Below are 16,501 nucleotides of genomic sequence, written 5' to 3' on the forward strand. Positions count from 1 at the left end.
AAACAATGGAGACACCAAAAAACAAAAAACATGGAGCCGTTCACGCTGGACGAGAAAACATCACTGACACTAGTTGACACGGCGCACATAACATGCTGTACTGCTTGCTGCTGCGCTGGCCTTATAAAGCCGGCGGAGTACTCCAACTTTCCCTGTGTCTGTGAGGTGACCTCTGTAGAAAAAAGTTCGCATTAGTCTCTAGCAAGTCCTGTTTATTTTGAAGAATTGTTTCCTCTTGGTTGCGCCTGCAAGTGCTTGTGTTTGTTATATGGTACACAGGGGTGTCTTGAGTGTAGTCTGCCTGGCAGGGGCCGTCTGTGGCAGACGTAACAGTTACCTCCTGTACTATAGTGCAGACTTATTTGTATGTATGGTCCAAGTTTCATCGAGACATGTTTCTTGACAGTGACACATCTTGCGAAAGTTACTTTCTGGCCTTTAGCACGCTAGAGTAACTATTGATGGCCGAAGTACAATATAAAATGGAGATTGGCAATAGCTACAAAATCACTTTTAAAATCAGAAATTAATTGTGACTATAAATTTAAGTGTAAGGACTCTCTTATGAAGTTATTTGTGAGAAGTCTTGCCTTGTACGGCATCGAAGCGGGACGAGAAACAGCTCTGACATGAAGGGAACTGTCCCTTTTGAAATGTGAAGGGAATTGTCCCTTTTGAAATGTGGTGTTACAGGAGATTACTGAAGGTTGGATGGGTAGGTCAAATAACTGATGAAGAGTTGGAGAAAAATAAATTTGACCACAGTAAGCAGTAAATTTGACTACTGTAAGCAGGTTCAGTGCCTGTAGGTTGCAGTAATTATGCGAGCTGAGAAAAAGAGTCTTGCACAGGATAGACTGGCGTAGAGAGCTGCAACGACTAGTCTTCGGCATGAAAACACCAGCAGCAGCGTGTTTCCTGCCATGCGTTGTTAGTTATGCTAGAGCGGACACTCATCTGAAGAAAATGTGTGTGTGAAATCTTATGGGACTCAACTGCTAAGGTCACCAGTGCCTAAGCTTACACACTACGTAACCTAAATTATCCTAAGGACAAACACACACACCCATGCCCGAGGGAGGACTCGAACCTCCGCCGGGACCAGCCGCACAGTCCATGACTGCAGCGCCTTAGCCGGCCGCGGTGGTCTAATTGTTCTAGGCGCGCAGTCCGGAACCGCGGGACTGCTACGGTCGCAGGTTCGAATCCTGCCTCGGGCATGGATGTGTGTGATGTCCTTAGGTTAGTTAGGTTTAAGTAGTTCTAAGTTCTAGGGGACTGATGACCACAGAAGTTAAGTCCCATAGTGCTCAGAGCCATTTGAACCATTTCTGCAGCGCCTCAGACCGCTTGGCTAATCCCGCGCGGCTCATCTGAGGAACCGTAATACTAAATTAGCTGTTATCGTCATCATCATCATCATATCTTTGCGTGGGACCTCAGCCACATATAATCGACAATACGTACTACTTTCACCGTTAGGAAGCTGGAGTATTCATGGCACAGCTTAGATCGAGTGCTGACGTCTCTCCTCCTTTGAGTATTCTACCTTGTCCACATGGGCATGTAGAAGGGACAGTCACTAAGTGCACGTCGCAGTGTCATATTTATTCGACTAATTCTTTATGAATGTTATTAACGTTTTCGAAGGGCAAGTTTCCTTCGTGTTCACGACATACAACAATAGTAAACCAGAAACATTGGTGGTAGAAAAAATTTGAAAGTATATACATTCAGGAAAATGGTGATGCTTTAATTTCACTCATTTTCATTACGCACGCTTAGAAACGAGAACAATGAAGCTATTGAAATCGAAGTTATATTGTGGCATTTCTCTTACTGTCTACACATGCGTCGTAAAATCCTTTCTCTGTACGGCTGCAGAACGAAAGCGCGTCGCGGCCGTCGAGCACGAACGTTGGTGCCGCAGAGTCGCATCGACCTCGGGTATCAACTACGTAATTGTTACTGCCCTAATGTGAGCACTGTGCCCTCGCTGCAGGCCCACATATACATATTCATGTAACGAAGGAGGGATGATTCATGTATGCGTAAATTTCCCTACGGAGCGGCAAACTAGGCGTGATCACGGGACTGTCCTGTCTCGCAGTCGCGGCACCTGCCGGGTGTGTTAGCAGTTCTCCACGCTGCCGCCAGAGCGCAGCAAGCGAAATATTACCAATCTCCTTGTATGTGCCAGATCGTGGTGCGACGAGTAACGTCATAAATAATTCGTGTTATAATTTTCAGTTAGTTAGTAACATATTCAGTAGATCATTTTATCTATTCTTTTATCGAAATGAGGTGGAACGAGCCAGTTTACTGGATATGTATATATGATAAGCTTAACATTAATGAGCGTACTAATTTTTTTGGCCCTGCTCGCGCAACTACACTTAAAAACAAGTTGGTCTTCTATTTATTTCTTTTTTTTTACAGGCTTTCAGTTTTAATAAGTAATTCGTCCATGGAGCAGAAGTTGTCCATGAGAAATGATTTTAGGTTGAACTTAAAACTAGTTTTACTACCTGTAACACATTTTATGTTACTAGGCAATTGGTGAAAATTTTTCTTACTGAACTTCTTTCTGAGCCACTGACAGTTTTAACAATGGGTAGTAAAGGTCATTTTTCAGTCTAGTGATGTAGGAATGGGCGTCATTGCTCTTCTCGAATTGTGATACATTATTTATGATGAATTTCATTAGCGTATACATGTACTGTGATGTAACGGTGTGGTTAAAATACCTAACTCCCTGAAAAGGAGTCTACTTGACGACCACATGTGAACACCACTTATTATTCTTACAACACGCTTTTGTGCAATTAATTCTTTATTTCAAAATGTCGAGCTACCCCAGAAAATTACTACTTCAGATACTATTTAAATATGCAAAAGACATCAGAAGGCTAATTCGATTGTTTCCAAGATTATAAATTATATACGAAGAGCAAAAATAGCCGAACTTCAATGTTTGAGAAGTTCGGTAATATGTTTCTTCCAATTCAAGTTTTCATCAATCTGTATAAGCAAGGAGGTACCCAACCCCCCCCCCCCCAAAATCACAATTAAATTACAAGGACTTAGTTGCCATGTAATGGAACTGAAAGATATTTTGATTTTTAGTCATACGACAAAAAAGGGAAATGCACTGTCGATTGTCAAGAAGGTCACCGAAAGATTTAATTTATCGATGTATAGATAGCACTATCAGCTATCGCCCATCCATTCTTAGACAACTACTTCACATTGTTGGCTTTATTGAGTTCAGTTGTTTTGTTAACACTTTCAGTTCTTGCTTGTAGTTGAATTTCATGTAAGCGCTGTCTTTATTGCTTTTGTTCTGTGCGCTGTTCTGATAGTTTATAATTACTGATAAGCTGGTAAGAAGAAAAAAGAGAAAAACCAACTTTGATTCGTCCAGTAGCGTTATGGTGAGTTAAAATATGTATGCGTTATTATAACAGCCTATTTTTGTATGTAAAGCATTTTAATGTTAGCACTGGAGTCATTTCGAGACTGGTAGAACATTACAGTATTTCACTAGACAGCGGAGCAATAAACACCCACTACCATGTTTCAGAAATCTTATTTCCACACTCTGGATTCTCACTGCGTCCTCTTAGTTGTTGTTATCCAATTTTTACTTCCATGTATGACAACTGGTAGCGATAGCGGACTGTGAAATTTAGAGGTTCTCTATCCTTACTTTCCTGTATAAAATTCGTCTAGACACTACAGGTCTAACACAACCGAAACTTTGCTCTCCTTCTCTCACCCATTTCATCCTGTGTCTCTGAATCCCAGCCAAAATTGTTATTTATGTATAACCATTATTTATGTATAATTTTGCCGGTGTTGGCAAAATACTTTTTGCTACCAATCCCTCCAACATGCAACCTGATTACATAAAATCGTCAAAATTTAAGCTATATAAACTTATAAATAAGGGATTTGTAAACCACTTGAAATGTTTACTCTGACATACATGTTCCTCAGCTCTACCAAAGATCTCCTCAATACATTAACACTTACTCCGAAATAATGGTGTTTTTTTCTACATGTTTTTTGTACTTTCGAATAGTGATTCTGTTGTTGTTACATGTTCTTTACACCTAGTAGTTGTTTGCAAAGCGTAACACTTTATAGCCGTATGTGATGTATTACGACAGAGACAGGAGTATGTGAACAGTGGAGTTATTCTGTTTTACTTGTTTTATTTTCACGTTTGGTTACGTTTAAGTTTTAGTCAGAGGTCTCCACAGAGCCATGTTCTGAAATAGTGTCTTGTTTCTCCATTAGACAGTGCCACACGTTACCCCAAAGTCGGAACACAACACACAAATGTATTAGCACAAACAAATTCCACCTGATGACGGAGGTTTAAACCGTTGGAATGCTTTATGGAACAAATAAATAGTGACTGCTCCACAGTATATTCGTTGTTTCATTCGATATCAATAACAGTCACAGTGAAGCCTAAAGCAAAATGTTCACAGTCAAAGTAATTTTCTCTATCTTATTTTGAAAATCAATTTCGTCTTCGTGTGACTTGTTGTAGGCAAACTATTTAAAGTTTTTCCTTGCACTTCCGTTTTCCCATTTACTATAATTTTGGACCTATCTTTGTTTTGCTATATTGCCACTGGCCTTCTTTTGCTATCAGGTACGTGCAAGTTGTAAGAAGCGCAGATTCTTTGTACTTGATCTGCTGCCCTTCATAGCTTATTCTCGCTTTCAAGAATAATTACCTGGTCACCTGCAAACAGCATCGTCAGTATATAGTACGGAGTTTTGCTGTGAAAACAAAAATATGGTGGTTCATTTATTCATCGTTCATGTAGGAATGCATCCTTATCTTAAATGCACCTTTATCTTAAATGTGGGTTGATGCCCTCTCTATTTAGATTACTTTTGTGTACGATTAGATGTATGAGATTGTTCATACATACTTCTAATGTCTTCTATTAAATGTTCAGCTAAATCCTTGTGCTGTTTCCCTAACTATGAACCCACGGGTAAACTTCAAAAACAGTGTTCGTCACACGAATAGAAAATTTTCGAAGCCATTGATTCATTGTCGCCCTTTTCAACTTCAATTAAAGTGACCCAGGGGCAATTACACGTCAAAATATTGTGAGGTAAGAGCTACTGAATTTAAAATTTGCATTTGCGACACGCTTTCATGAGTTAAATAAATTATGAAAAGATATTTTTGCGCCTGGAGCTCTAGTTTACGGAATTTGAGCAATTTACGTCTGCAGTGTTGTAATCTCTAACACGGGGTTTTCCTTATATTAGTTACAATTAACTGCAATACCATCATTCGCACAATGAATGTACCATTTGTTCTGTATCTTGGGGGCAATCAACCTCAATGCAAGCATGACATCGCCGAACAAGATTCTGGCGCACTCTGACAAATATCCCTGGTGTGTTTCGAATCACATCACAAGCAGCTACAATTCTGGCAACTAATTCCATCTCTGTATCCAATGGGGTCTCATACACAAGTGACTTTAGGTAGCTCCATAGGAAATAATCAAGGAAATTCATGTCAGGCGACTTTGCAGGCCATGGAATAGGATCTCCCCTTCCAATCCAGCGACAAGGAAATACAGCATTGAGGTGGTTGCACAATCCACACTGAAGTGAGGTGGTGCACCGTCATGTTGCATCTAGATCCTCTCTCGAATAGCCATTGGTACGTTCTCCAATAACTCAGACAGAACTATTTGCGCATCCCTCAAGTCCAGGTAGAAGATACGTCCCAAGGAGATTGTCGCCTACAATGTCGGATCAGATATTCACAGCAAAACGTACCTGATGGTGTGACTCTGCTACAGCGTGAGGATTTTCCTCATCCCACCCATGACTATTCCTGCTGTTCGAAATACCATCACGATCAAATGAGACCCCGACAGTAAACAGCACGATTTGGAGGAAATTTGGTCGATCAACGCATAGTTGGAGCAACCACTGACACAATGCGACCTTCGGTGCAAAGTCAGTCACAAGCATTGCACGGTCTCGCGGGTGATATGGATGGAATTGCTGTTCGTGGAGTATTCGCCAAACGCTAGCATGTGCAGCGCCCATTTCGCGTGAAATACGGCGAGTACTTGTAGTGGGGTCCGCTGCAACACGTTCGAGCACCTCCTCTTCAAAATCGGGTATGCGAGTGGTCCTAATGTTGTCAGGTCCCTCGTTTCTTCTTTCCAATGAAACAGTCTTCCGAGAGAAGTAAACACTCGTAGTGACTGGTGATGCCTGTTAGGAAATCGTTCCCTGTACAGCCTTTCAGCAGCGACTTGCACCATAGGGTTGTGTTTCGGGTTCCGCTGAAGAGGTCAGGAGTCCACTACACGCAATGAGCGGCTACGCGGGTATCAGGGGCTGTGTGGCGCGGACTGGGCGGCTTTTTAGGTTAGATGGTCTCGGGAAAACATGAAAAGGGTTTCAATCACAAACGTTGCAAGCCGAACATAGGAAGAACTTAGATACAGGAACCATCGGTATAAACGCTGTAAATTGCCGTGGGTGTGTTGGGAAAGTACCAGAGCTCCAAATGCTAATAGAAAGCACTGATGCTCAAATCGTTATAGGCACTGAAAGCTGGCTAAAGCCGGAGATAAGTCCAGCCGAAATTTTTGGGAAGAACCTAACGATGTTCCGAAAGGGTAGGCTAAACACAATTGGCGGTGGCGTGTTTGTTGCTGTTAGAAGTAGTTTATCTTGTCGCGAAATTGAAGTAGATAGTTCCTGTAAGTTAGTATGGGCAGAGGTCATTCCTGGCAACCGGAATAAAATATTAATTGGATCCTTTTACCGGCCTCCCAACTTAGATGATACAATTGCTGAAAGGTTCAAAAGAACTTGAGCTTTATTTCAAAGACGTACCTGACTCATACAATTTTTACCCTCGATATGTTGACGAAAATACATTTTCACTACCGGAGGTACGCATAAACCATCATCCGAAATTGCCAGAATGAGATTTTCACTCTGCAACGGACTGTGCTCTGATATGAAACTTCCTGACAAATTAAAACAGAGCGCCGGACCGAGACTCGAACTCAGGATCTTTGCCCTTCGCGGGCAAATTCTCTACCAACTGAGTTTCATATCAGCGCACACTCCCCAGGCTGCGGCTAAGCCATATCTCCGCAATATCCTTTCTTCCCCCCCGCCCCCCACCCTCCCATGAACCATAGACCATGTCGTTGCTGTGGAGGCTTCCATCCCTCAGCAATACAGATAGCCGTACCGTAGGTGCAACCACAACGGAAGGGTATCTGTAATGAGACCAGACAAACGTGTGTTTCCTGAAGAGGGGCAGCAGCCTTTTCAGTAGTTGCAGGGGCAACAGTCTGGATGATTGCCTGATCTGGCCTTGTAACATTAACCAAAACGACCTTGCTGTGCTGGTACTCCAAACGGCTTAAAGCAAGGGGAAACTAAAGCAGTAATTTTTCCCGAGGGCATGCGTCCTCTTGGGTAAGATATTCCGGAGGTAAAATAGTCCCCCATTCGGATCTCCGAATTAAGAGGACGTCGTTATCAGGAGAAAGAAAACTGGCGTTCTACGGATCGGAGCGTGGAATGTCAGATCCCTTAATCGGTAGGTAGGTTAGAAAATTGAAAAAGGAAAATGAATAGTTTATAGTTAGATATAGTGGGAATTAGTGAAGTTCGGTGGCAGAAGGAACAAGACTTTTGGTCAGGCGAATACAGGTTCATAAATACAAAATCAAATAGGGGTAATGCGGGAGTAGGTTTAATAAGGAATAAAAAAAATAGGAGTGCGGGTAAGCTACTACAAACAGCATAGTGAACGCATTATTGTGGCCAAGAGAGGCACGAAGCCCACGCCTGCTACAGTAGTACAAGTTTATATGCCAACTAGCTCTGCAGATGACGAAGAAATTGACGAAATGTATGATGAGATAAAAGAAATTATTCAAATAGTGAAGAGAGACGAAAATTTAATACTCATGGGTGACTGGAATTCGGTAGTAGGAAAAGGTAGAGAAGGAAACGTAGTAGGTGAATGTGGATTGGGGGTAATACATGAAAGAGGAAGCCGTCTGGTAGAATTTTGCACAGAGCATAACTTAATCATAGCTAACACTTGGTTCAAGAATCATAAAAGAAGGTTGTATACATAGAAGAATCCTGGAGATACTAGAAGGTATCAGGTAGATTATGTAATGGTAAGGCAGGGATTTAGGAACCAGGTTTTAAACTGTAAGACATTTCCAGGGGCAGATGTGGACTCTGACCACAATCTATTGGTTATGAACTGTAGATTAAAACTGAAGAAACTGCAAAAAGGTGGGAATTTAAGGAGATGGGACCTGGATAAAGTGACTAAACCAGAGGTTGTACAGAGTTTCAGGGAGAGCATAAGGGAACAATTGACAAGAATGGGGGAAAGAAATACAGTAGAAGAAGAATGGGTAGCTTTGAGGGATGAAGTAGTGAAGGCAGCAGAGGATAAAGTAGGTAAAAATACGAGGGTTAGTAGAAATGCTTGGGTAACAGAAGAAACATTGAATTTAATTGATGAAAGGAGAAAATATAAAAATGTAGTAAATGAAGAAGGCAAAAAGGAATAAAATCGTCTCAGAAATGAGATCGACAGGAAGTGCAAAATGGCTAAGCAGGATGGCTGGAGGACAAATGTAAGGATGTAGAGGCTTATATCACGAGGGGTAAGATAGATACTGTCTACAGGAAAATTAAAGAGACCTTTGGAGAAAAGAGAACCACTTGCATGGATACCAGGAGCTCAGATGGAAACCCAGTTCTAAGCAAACAAGGGAAAGCAGAAAGGTGGAAGGAGTATATAGAGGGTCGATACAAGGGCGATGTACTTGAGAACAATATTATGGAAATATGAGAGGGTGTAGATGAAGATGAAATGGGAGATATGATACTGCGTGAAGAGTTTGACAGAGCACTGAAAGACCTGAGTCGAAACAAGGCCCCTGTAGTAGACAACATTCCATTGGAACTATTGACGGCCTTGGGAGAACCAGTCCTGACAAAACTCTACAATCTGGTGAACACGATGTATGAGACAGGCGAAATACCCTCAGACTTCAAGAAGAATATAATTCCAATCCCAAAGAAAGCAGGTGTTAACAGATGTGAAAATTACGACCTCGGGGAAGATCAGTTTGGATTCCGTAGAAACACTGGAACACGTGAGGCAATACTGACCCTACGACTTATCTTAGAAGATAGGTTACGGAAAGGAAAACCTACGTTTCTAGCATTTGTAGACTTAGAGAAAGCTTTTGACAATGTTGACTGGAATACTGTCTTTCAAATTCTGAAGGTGGCAGGGGTAAAATACAGGGAGCGAAAGGCTATTTGCAATTTATACAGAAACCAGATGGCAGTTATAAGAGTCGAGGGGCATGAAAAGGAAGCAGTGGCTGGGAAGGGAGTGAGACAGGGTTGCAGCCTCTCCCAGATGTTATTCAGTCTGTATATTGAGCAAGCAGTGAAGGAAACAAAAGAAAAATTCGGAGTAGGTATTAAAATCCATGGAGAAGAAATAAAAAAATTGATGTTCGCCGATGACATTGTAATTCTGTCAGAGACAGCAAAGGACTTGGAAGAACAGATGAACGGAATGGACAGTGTCTTGAAAGGAGGTATAAGATGAACATCAACAAAAGCAAATCGAAGATAATCGAATGTAGTCGAATTAAACCGGGTGATGCTGAGGGAATTAGATTAGGAAATGAGACACTCAAAGTAGTAAAGGAGTTTTGCTATTTGGGGAGAAAAATAACTGATGATGGTCGAAGTAGAGAGGATATAAAATGTAGACTGGCAATGGCAAGGAAAGCTTTTCTGAAGTAGAGAAATTTGTTAACATCGAGTACAGATTTAAGTGTCAGGAAGTCGTTTCTAAAAGTATTTGTATGGAGTGTAGCCATGTATGGAAGTGAAACATGGACGATAAATCGTTTGAACAAGAAGAGAACAGAAGCTTTCGAAATGTGGTGCTACAGAAGAATGCTGAAGAGTAGATGGGTAGATCTCATAACTAATGAGGAGGTATTGAATAGGTATTGATAGGAGTTTGTGGCACAACTTGACTAGAAGAAGGGATCGGTTATTAGGACTTGTTCTGAGGCATCAAGGGATCACCAATTTACTACTGGAGGGTAGCGTGAAGGGTAAAAATCGTAGAGGGAGACTAAGAGATGAATACACTAAGCAGATTCAGAAGGATGTAGGTTGCAGTAGGTGCTGGGAGATGAAGAAGCTTGTACAGGATAGAGTAGGAAGAAGAGCTGCATCAAACCAGTCTCAGGACTGAATATCACAACAACAACAACAACAACAATCCTTTCTTCCAGGAGTGCTACTTCTGCAGGGTTCGCAGAAGAGCTTCTGTGAAGTTTGGAAGGTAGGAGACGAGGTACTGGTAGAATTGAGGCTGTGGGGGCGGGTCGTTAGTCGTTCTTGGGTAGCGTAGTTGGTAGAGCACTCGTCCGCGAAAGGAAAAGGTCACGAGTTCGAGTATCGGTCCGGCTCACAGTTTTAATCTTCCAGGAACTTTTCATCATCCGAAATTGTCCTAAACGCATTCTGTGAAGATTATTTCTAGCAGTTAGTTAATGAGCCAACGCAAACAGTAAACGGTTGCGAAAACACACTTGACCTCTTAGCAACAAATAATCCTGACTTAATAACGAACATCAAAACCGATACAGGGCTAATGTACACAGGGTTGTCGCGGCGTGAATGAATATTGTAATTCCCAAATCCTCCAAAAATAAACGAAAAATATACCTACTCAAAATAGCAGATAAAAATTCACTTGACGCCTTGCTAAGAGACAATCTTCATTCCTTCCAAATTAGCAATGTTAATGTAGACCAGATTGGACTTACATTCAAAGAAACAAAGGAATAATATTGGCAGCAATTGAGAGATTTACACCAAATAAATTAACAAACGATGGAGCTCATCCTCCTTGGTACACAAAACGGGTCAGAACACTGTTGCAGAAACAAAGAAAAAAACATGCCAAATTTAAACAGACGCAAAATCTCCAAGATGGTCAATCTGTTACACAAACTCGAATTTTAGTGGTGGACTTCAATGCGAGATGCTTATAATAGTTTGCACAACGAAACTTGCCTTGGAGTAGTGAAGCAACTTAAATCACTTAATAAAAGCAAGTCTTCTGATCCAAACGGTATATCAACTACATTCCTTTCAGAGTATGCTGGTGCAATAACTCCATACTTAACAATCATATACAACCGCTCGCTCGACGTAACATCCGTACCCAACGACTGGAAAGTTGCACATGTCACACCACTACTCAAGAAAGGTAGTAGGAGTAATCCACTAAATTACAGGCCCGTATCATTATCGTCGATATGCAGCAGGATTTTGGAACACATATTGTGTTCGAACATTATGATGACCTCTAAAAAAACGACCTATTGACACACAGTCAACACATAGAAAACATCGCTCTTGTGAAACACAAATAGCTCTTTACTAGCACGAAGTGTTGAGTGCTATTGACAAAGGAATTCAAATTGATTCCGTATTTCTGCTTTTCCGGAAGGCTTTTAACACTGCACCACAAAAGCGGCTTGTAGTGAAATTGGTGCTTATGGAATATCATCTCAGCTATGTGACTTCCTGTGAGAAAGGTCACAGGTCGCAGTAACTGAAGGAAGGTCATCGAGTGAAACAGAATTGATTTCTGGCGTTCCCCAAGGTAGTGTTATAGGTCCTCGGCTGTTCCTTACTTATATAAACGATCTGGGAGACAATCTGAGCTGCCGCCTTAGGTATTTTGCCGATGACGCTGTCGTTTATCGACTAGTAAAGTCATCAGACGATCAAAACAAATTGCAAAACGATTTAGAAAAAATACCTGTATGGCGCGAACATTGGCAGTTGACACTAAATTACGAAAAGTGTGAGTTCATCCACATACGTTCTTCGGTTACACGATAAATCAGGCCGTTAATTCAAGTAAATACCTAGGTATTACAATTACGAACAACTTAAACTGGAAGAAAATGTTATGGGGAAGGCTAACCAAAGGCTGCGTTTTATTGGCAGGACACTTAGAAAATGTAACAGGTCTACTAAGGAGCCTGCCTACACTACGCTTGTTCGTACTCTTTTAGAATACTGCTGCGCGGTGTGGGATCCTTACCAGATAGGATTGTCAGAGTACTTCCAAAAAAGTTCAAAAAAGGACAGCGCGTTTTGTATTATCGCGAAACAGGGGAGAGAGTGTCACTGATATGGTACAGGATTTGGGCTGGACATCCCTAAAACAAAGGAATCTTCTCATGCAATTCCAATCACCAACTTTCTACTCTGAATGCGAAAATATTTTTTTGACGCCGACCTACACAGGGAGAAACGATCACCACGATACAATAAGGGAAATCAGAGCTCGCACAGAAAGATATAGGAGTTCGTTCTTTCCGCTTGCTAAACGAGATTGGAATAACAGAGAATTGTGAAGGTGGTTAGATGAACCCTATGCCACGGACATAAATATGATTTGCAGAGCATCCGTGTAGATGTAGATGCAACATACTTCCCCAAACCCAAGGTCCATGTCAGTGAGTTCTACGAGTCTGCACCGGTACTGCTCCACCACACTGTACTATACGTCTCTGAACAGTACTAAGTAATGAATGGGTATGTCGTTGATTCATAGCACGTTTTGTCGTGGGACAATGTAAATACAAACAACAGAGCCACCTTACGGACAAGTAATGTAAGCAAAACCAGTATCATGACTTCCAAGTAATCAGGAAATAAAGAACTTACTTTTAAATAAACAGAACAGCACGTGTAAATTTGTACGCATGTTAATTGTAAATATGCTGGAAAACAGTAATTCTAGACAAAAGGATAGACAACTTTACTTCCATATCTCCTTGAGCTGGCTTCTCCGACCCCAGTTTCTCTACCTCAAACTGCTGCTCAGAGGAGCTTCTCTATGTCTTTTTATATTTTTGCACATTCATATCAAAACACCCTATATATAAAAGGCAATGTCCTGATTGGCTGATTCCCTCAATGATTCATCATCGCCCACCCCAAACCGTTCATGATACAAACTTGAAATTTGCAGAGGGTGTTTATCTTATACTGCAGGCGACGTTGAAGAAGGAATTTTCCGATATTCCATCCCTAAGATGTTGAAACAGAGGATGAAACGCTTTGTGAAAATATGTCGCTAATAAGGGAAAGCTAGAACTACGAAACTTGGTATTTATTTTCTTGATCATAAATAAAAAATATCAATTTCAGCATTTTTAGAAATTAAACCCCCAATCGATGAAACAGGGATTAAAGGTTTTTTGAAAAATTTCGCTATTAATGCAATTTTTAAGACACAACTACGAAAATTGGTATTTCACTTCTTGGTCAAAAATTCTATCCGTAAGATGGAGAAATACGAAATGAAAAGTTTATGTAAAAAAATCAATGAGCCTTTGTATTTGCCTTTTCGGTTAGAAATAAAAACTACGTGTTTCGATGTTTTTCGCAATTTTACCCTCTATGAAGGGCTGAGTGCACTCCGCCTGCCAACATCGCTCGGCAGACCGGATGGTCACCCGCCCAAGTAATAGCCAAGCTCCACAGCGCTTAATTTCAGTAATCCCACGTAGCCGATATTATCACTGGCAGTTGGCTTCTAGCCGAGAAGCCAGCTATAAATTTACGTAGATTTAGCTTCAGAAATGCTTTCATAATGGATCATTCCAGTTCAAGAGCCTTCAATTCCCCCTTTAAGTAGCCGGCCGGTGTGGCCGTGCGGTTCTAGGCGCTTCAGTCTGGAACCACGTGACCGCTAAGGTCGCAGGTTCGAATCCTGCCTCGGGCATGGATGTGTGTAATGTCCTTAGGTTAGTTAGGTTTAAGTAGTTCAAAATGGCTCTGAGCACTATGGGACTCAACTTCTAAGGTCACCAGTCCCCTAGAACTTAGAACTACTTAAACCTAACTAACCTAAGGACATCACACACATCCATGCCCGACGCAGGATTCGAACCTGCGACCGTAGCGGTCACGCAGTTCCAGACTGAAGCGCCTAGAACCGCACGGTCACATCGGCCGGCAGTAGTTCTAAGTTCTAGGGGACTGATGATCATAGATTTTAAGTCCCATAGTGCTCAGAGCCATTTGAACCATTTGAACCCCCTTTAAGTCTGCTGTGCAATGACAATTAATAAACCTCAGAGTCGGTCGTTAAAGGTGGCAGGCATCGCCTTGGGGAAAGATAGTTTCTCACATGGGCAGCTCTACGTCTTCTGTTCAAGAGCCAGTTCCAACAGCAGCCAGCCAGTACAACCACCGATGTGACATAGAAAGAGGTACGTCAATAAATTCGAACTTCCTGTCTGCAGCCTTGTTCTTGAGGACCAGGTCGACTGTGTCTAGATTGTTAATTTCTACATGAATATTGTGTGTAAGAATATATAAATTCAAACAAAGTTTACAAAAGTGTGCAAATCTTATATGACGAATTCCTTTATTAAAGTTTCATACCCTATCTGCATCTTAGCTTGCTCAAACTAAATACAGTGTTTGCACAGTGTGTCGATTTATGTAAGAGCAATGAGCGCAACAAGGTACGAATTGATTAAAGAAAAAAGAAAGAAAAAGTCTTTGCAGACCATACAGTGTATGTGAGCGAAGAGGCGGGCACTACGCTATTGTTTAATATTTACAGATTTAAAATGTAAACACCACTCACGGATAAGCCCTTGGGCCTGTTTGCACTGCTGCCTACAGGGCCGTACGGGGAGCGGTCTGTGATCGTGGGACGTGTGGTCAGCATGTCGCCAACCTTTCCGTGTTCCAGCAGCTCCTCATCTGCCCTCACGAGACTGAATGGCTCCTGTCCCAGACCCCCACCTCACAAAAAAGTCTGAGTAGGTACGGTAAACGAATCGGGGCTGCAACAAAGACAACGACGCTAACCATAATTTTTGTCGTCTTTCTTTCTCTCTGTTTCTTCGTAATTTTTTTGTCAGCTATTCTATGTGAATGTCGCATGATTTCTTTAAAATTCCGTCGCTGGAAACTTCATTCAGTTTTTTCTTGACGCTGAGGGTGGCCAGTCCCCTAACAGAACTCGCTGACAAGGGTACCATACGAAACTGGCATTGCCGATTCGATTCGTATTAGATGACTGGGACTGCAACACGTGTAAGCACAAAGACGCAACTCTAAACCGTTTCCGAGGAAATCGATTGGAAAATTTTTGACTTAGTGATGTACGCTATGATTGTGAGAAGTGTGCAGCCGAACGAGTAAGTACAGGTTATACATAAAGTCTAGGAACACTTTCAATTATTTATTGCATAAGAACCAAACATTGTACAGATATCATATATATATGTCATTTTGAAGAGCAACCCAGAAAGATTTATTTTTTTTTTTTCATGTATACCGCCACAGCGTAGTTTGGTAATTTGCCGATAGTCAACGCTAGTCGCAAACATGGCGAGTTCAGGTGCGGAGCGAGCTTTCTGTGTGTTGGCGTTCGACAAAAACAAATGTGCTACACCTGTCAAACGGAAGTTTAGAACCAAGTACGGTAAGGAGCCACCAACAAGGAAGGCCATTTACCACTGGCACAACAAATTCGTTACGACGAGTTGCTTGTGCCCGGCAAAGAGAAACGGACGTCCCAGTGTGAGTGAAGTGAATGTGGGGTTCGTATGAGAGACATTCATAAGGAGTCCAAAGAAATCGGTGCGTCGTGTACCCCGTGAACTCGAAATGCCTCCAGTGACAGTATGGAAAGTCCTGCGACAGAAGCTGTCTATGAAACCATTCAAATCGGAGCTAGTGCAGAAGCTCAATGACGACGACAAAGACAAGTGTTTTGGGTTTTGTTCGCAGTTGCAACAATTGAATAAGGATGGAGATAGCATTGCTCATTGCTTAATTTTCAGCGACGAAGCCACTTTTCACACTATTGGGAAAGTGAGCAGGCATAATTGTCGAATCCGGGGTACAGTCGACGATGCCATGCCGGGATAGGTATGGCAAGAAATCAATTACCGTATTGACGTCTGCCAGGTCACTCATGATTCGCATATCGAATGTTTGTAAGAAAAGCTTTCAGAGTTTCTCTTCATAATGCAATATTTATGACATCTGTACAATGTTTAGTTCTTGTGCAATAAATAATTGAAATTATTCCCGGACTTTATGTACACCCTGTACTTAGGTTCATAAGCCCAAGGTCTCTGGATCGAATCTCGCTACTGATATAAATTGTTTTGAACTATCTGCACCAGAATTCGGTGTTGTTGTTCGATATGCGTGGTATGCAGCGAAATTATGTAACGACCGAGAACCGTTTATGCACCTGAACAAAGTTTGTTTTGTAGTTGACATACCGAAAAAACAACAGATATGGAAAAACTCGGGTTTCACTGCATGTGCCGTGCGTCACAATAATTATTGTTTT

The 16,501-nt window shown here is 41.7% G+C and overlaps 1 protein-coding gene across 1 annotated transcript in view; it reads left to right on the forward strand.

Moving 5' to 3' along the window:
* The first annotated feature begins 14,308 nt into the window (after positions 1-14,308).
* Positions 14,309-16,501, forward strand: part of LOC126088330 (uncharacterized protein DDB_G0271670-like) — an 85,990-nt gene continuing 83,797 nt past the window's right edge. Inside the window, exon 1 of the mRNA XM_049906463.1 lies at positions 14,309-14,390. Coding sequence (XP_049762420.1) covers positions 14,309-14,390 — 82 coding nt within the window. The remainder of the gene's footprint in view (positions 14,391-16,501) is intronic.

Source organism: Schistocerca cancellata, chromosome 6 (genome assembly GCF_023864275.1).
Source record: "Schistocerca cancellata isolate TAMUIC-IGC-003103 chromosome 6, iqSchCanc2.1, whole genome shotgun sequence".
NCBI lineage: Eukaryota > Metazoa > Arthropoda > Insecta > Orthoptera > Acrididae > Schistocerca > Schistocerca cancellata.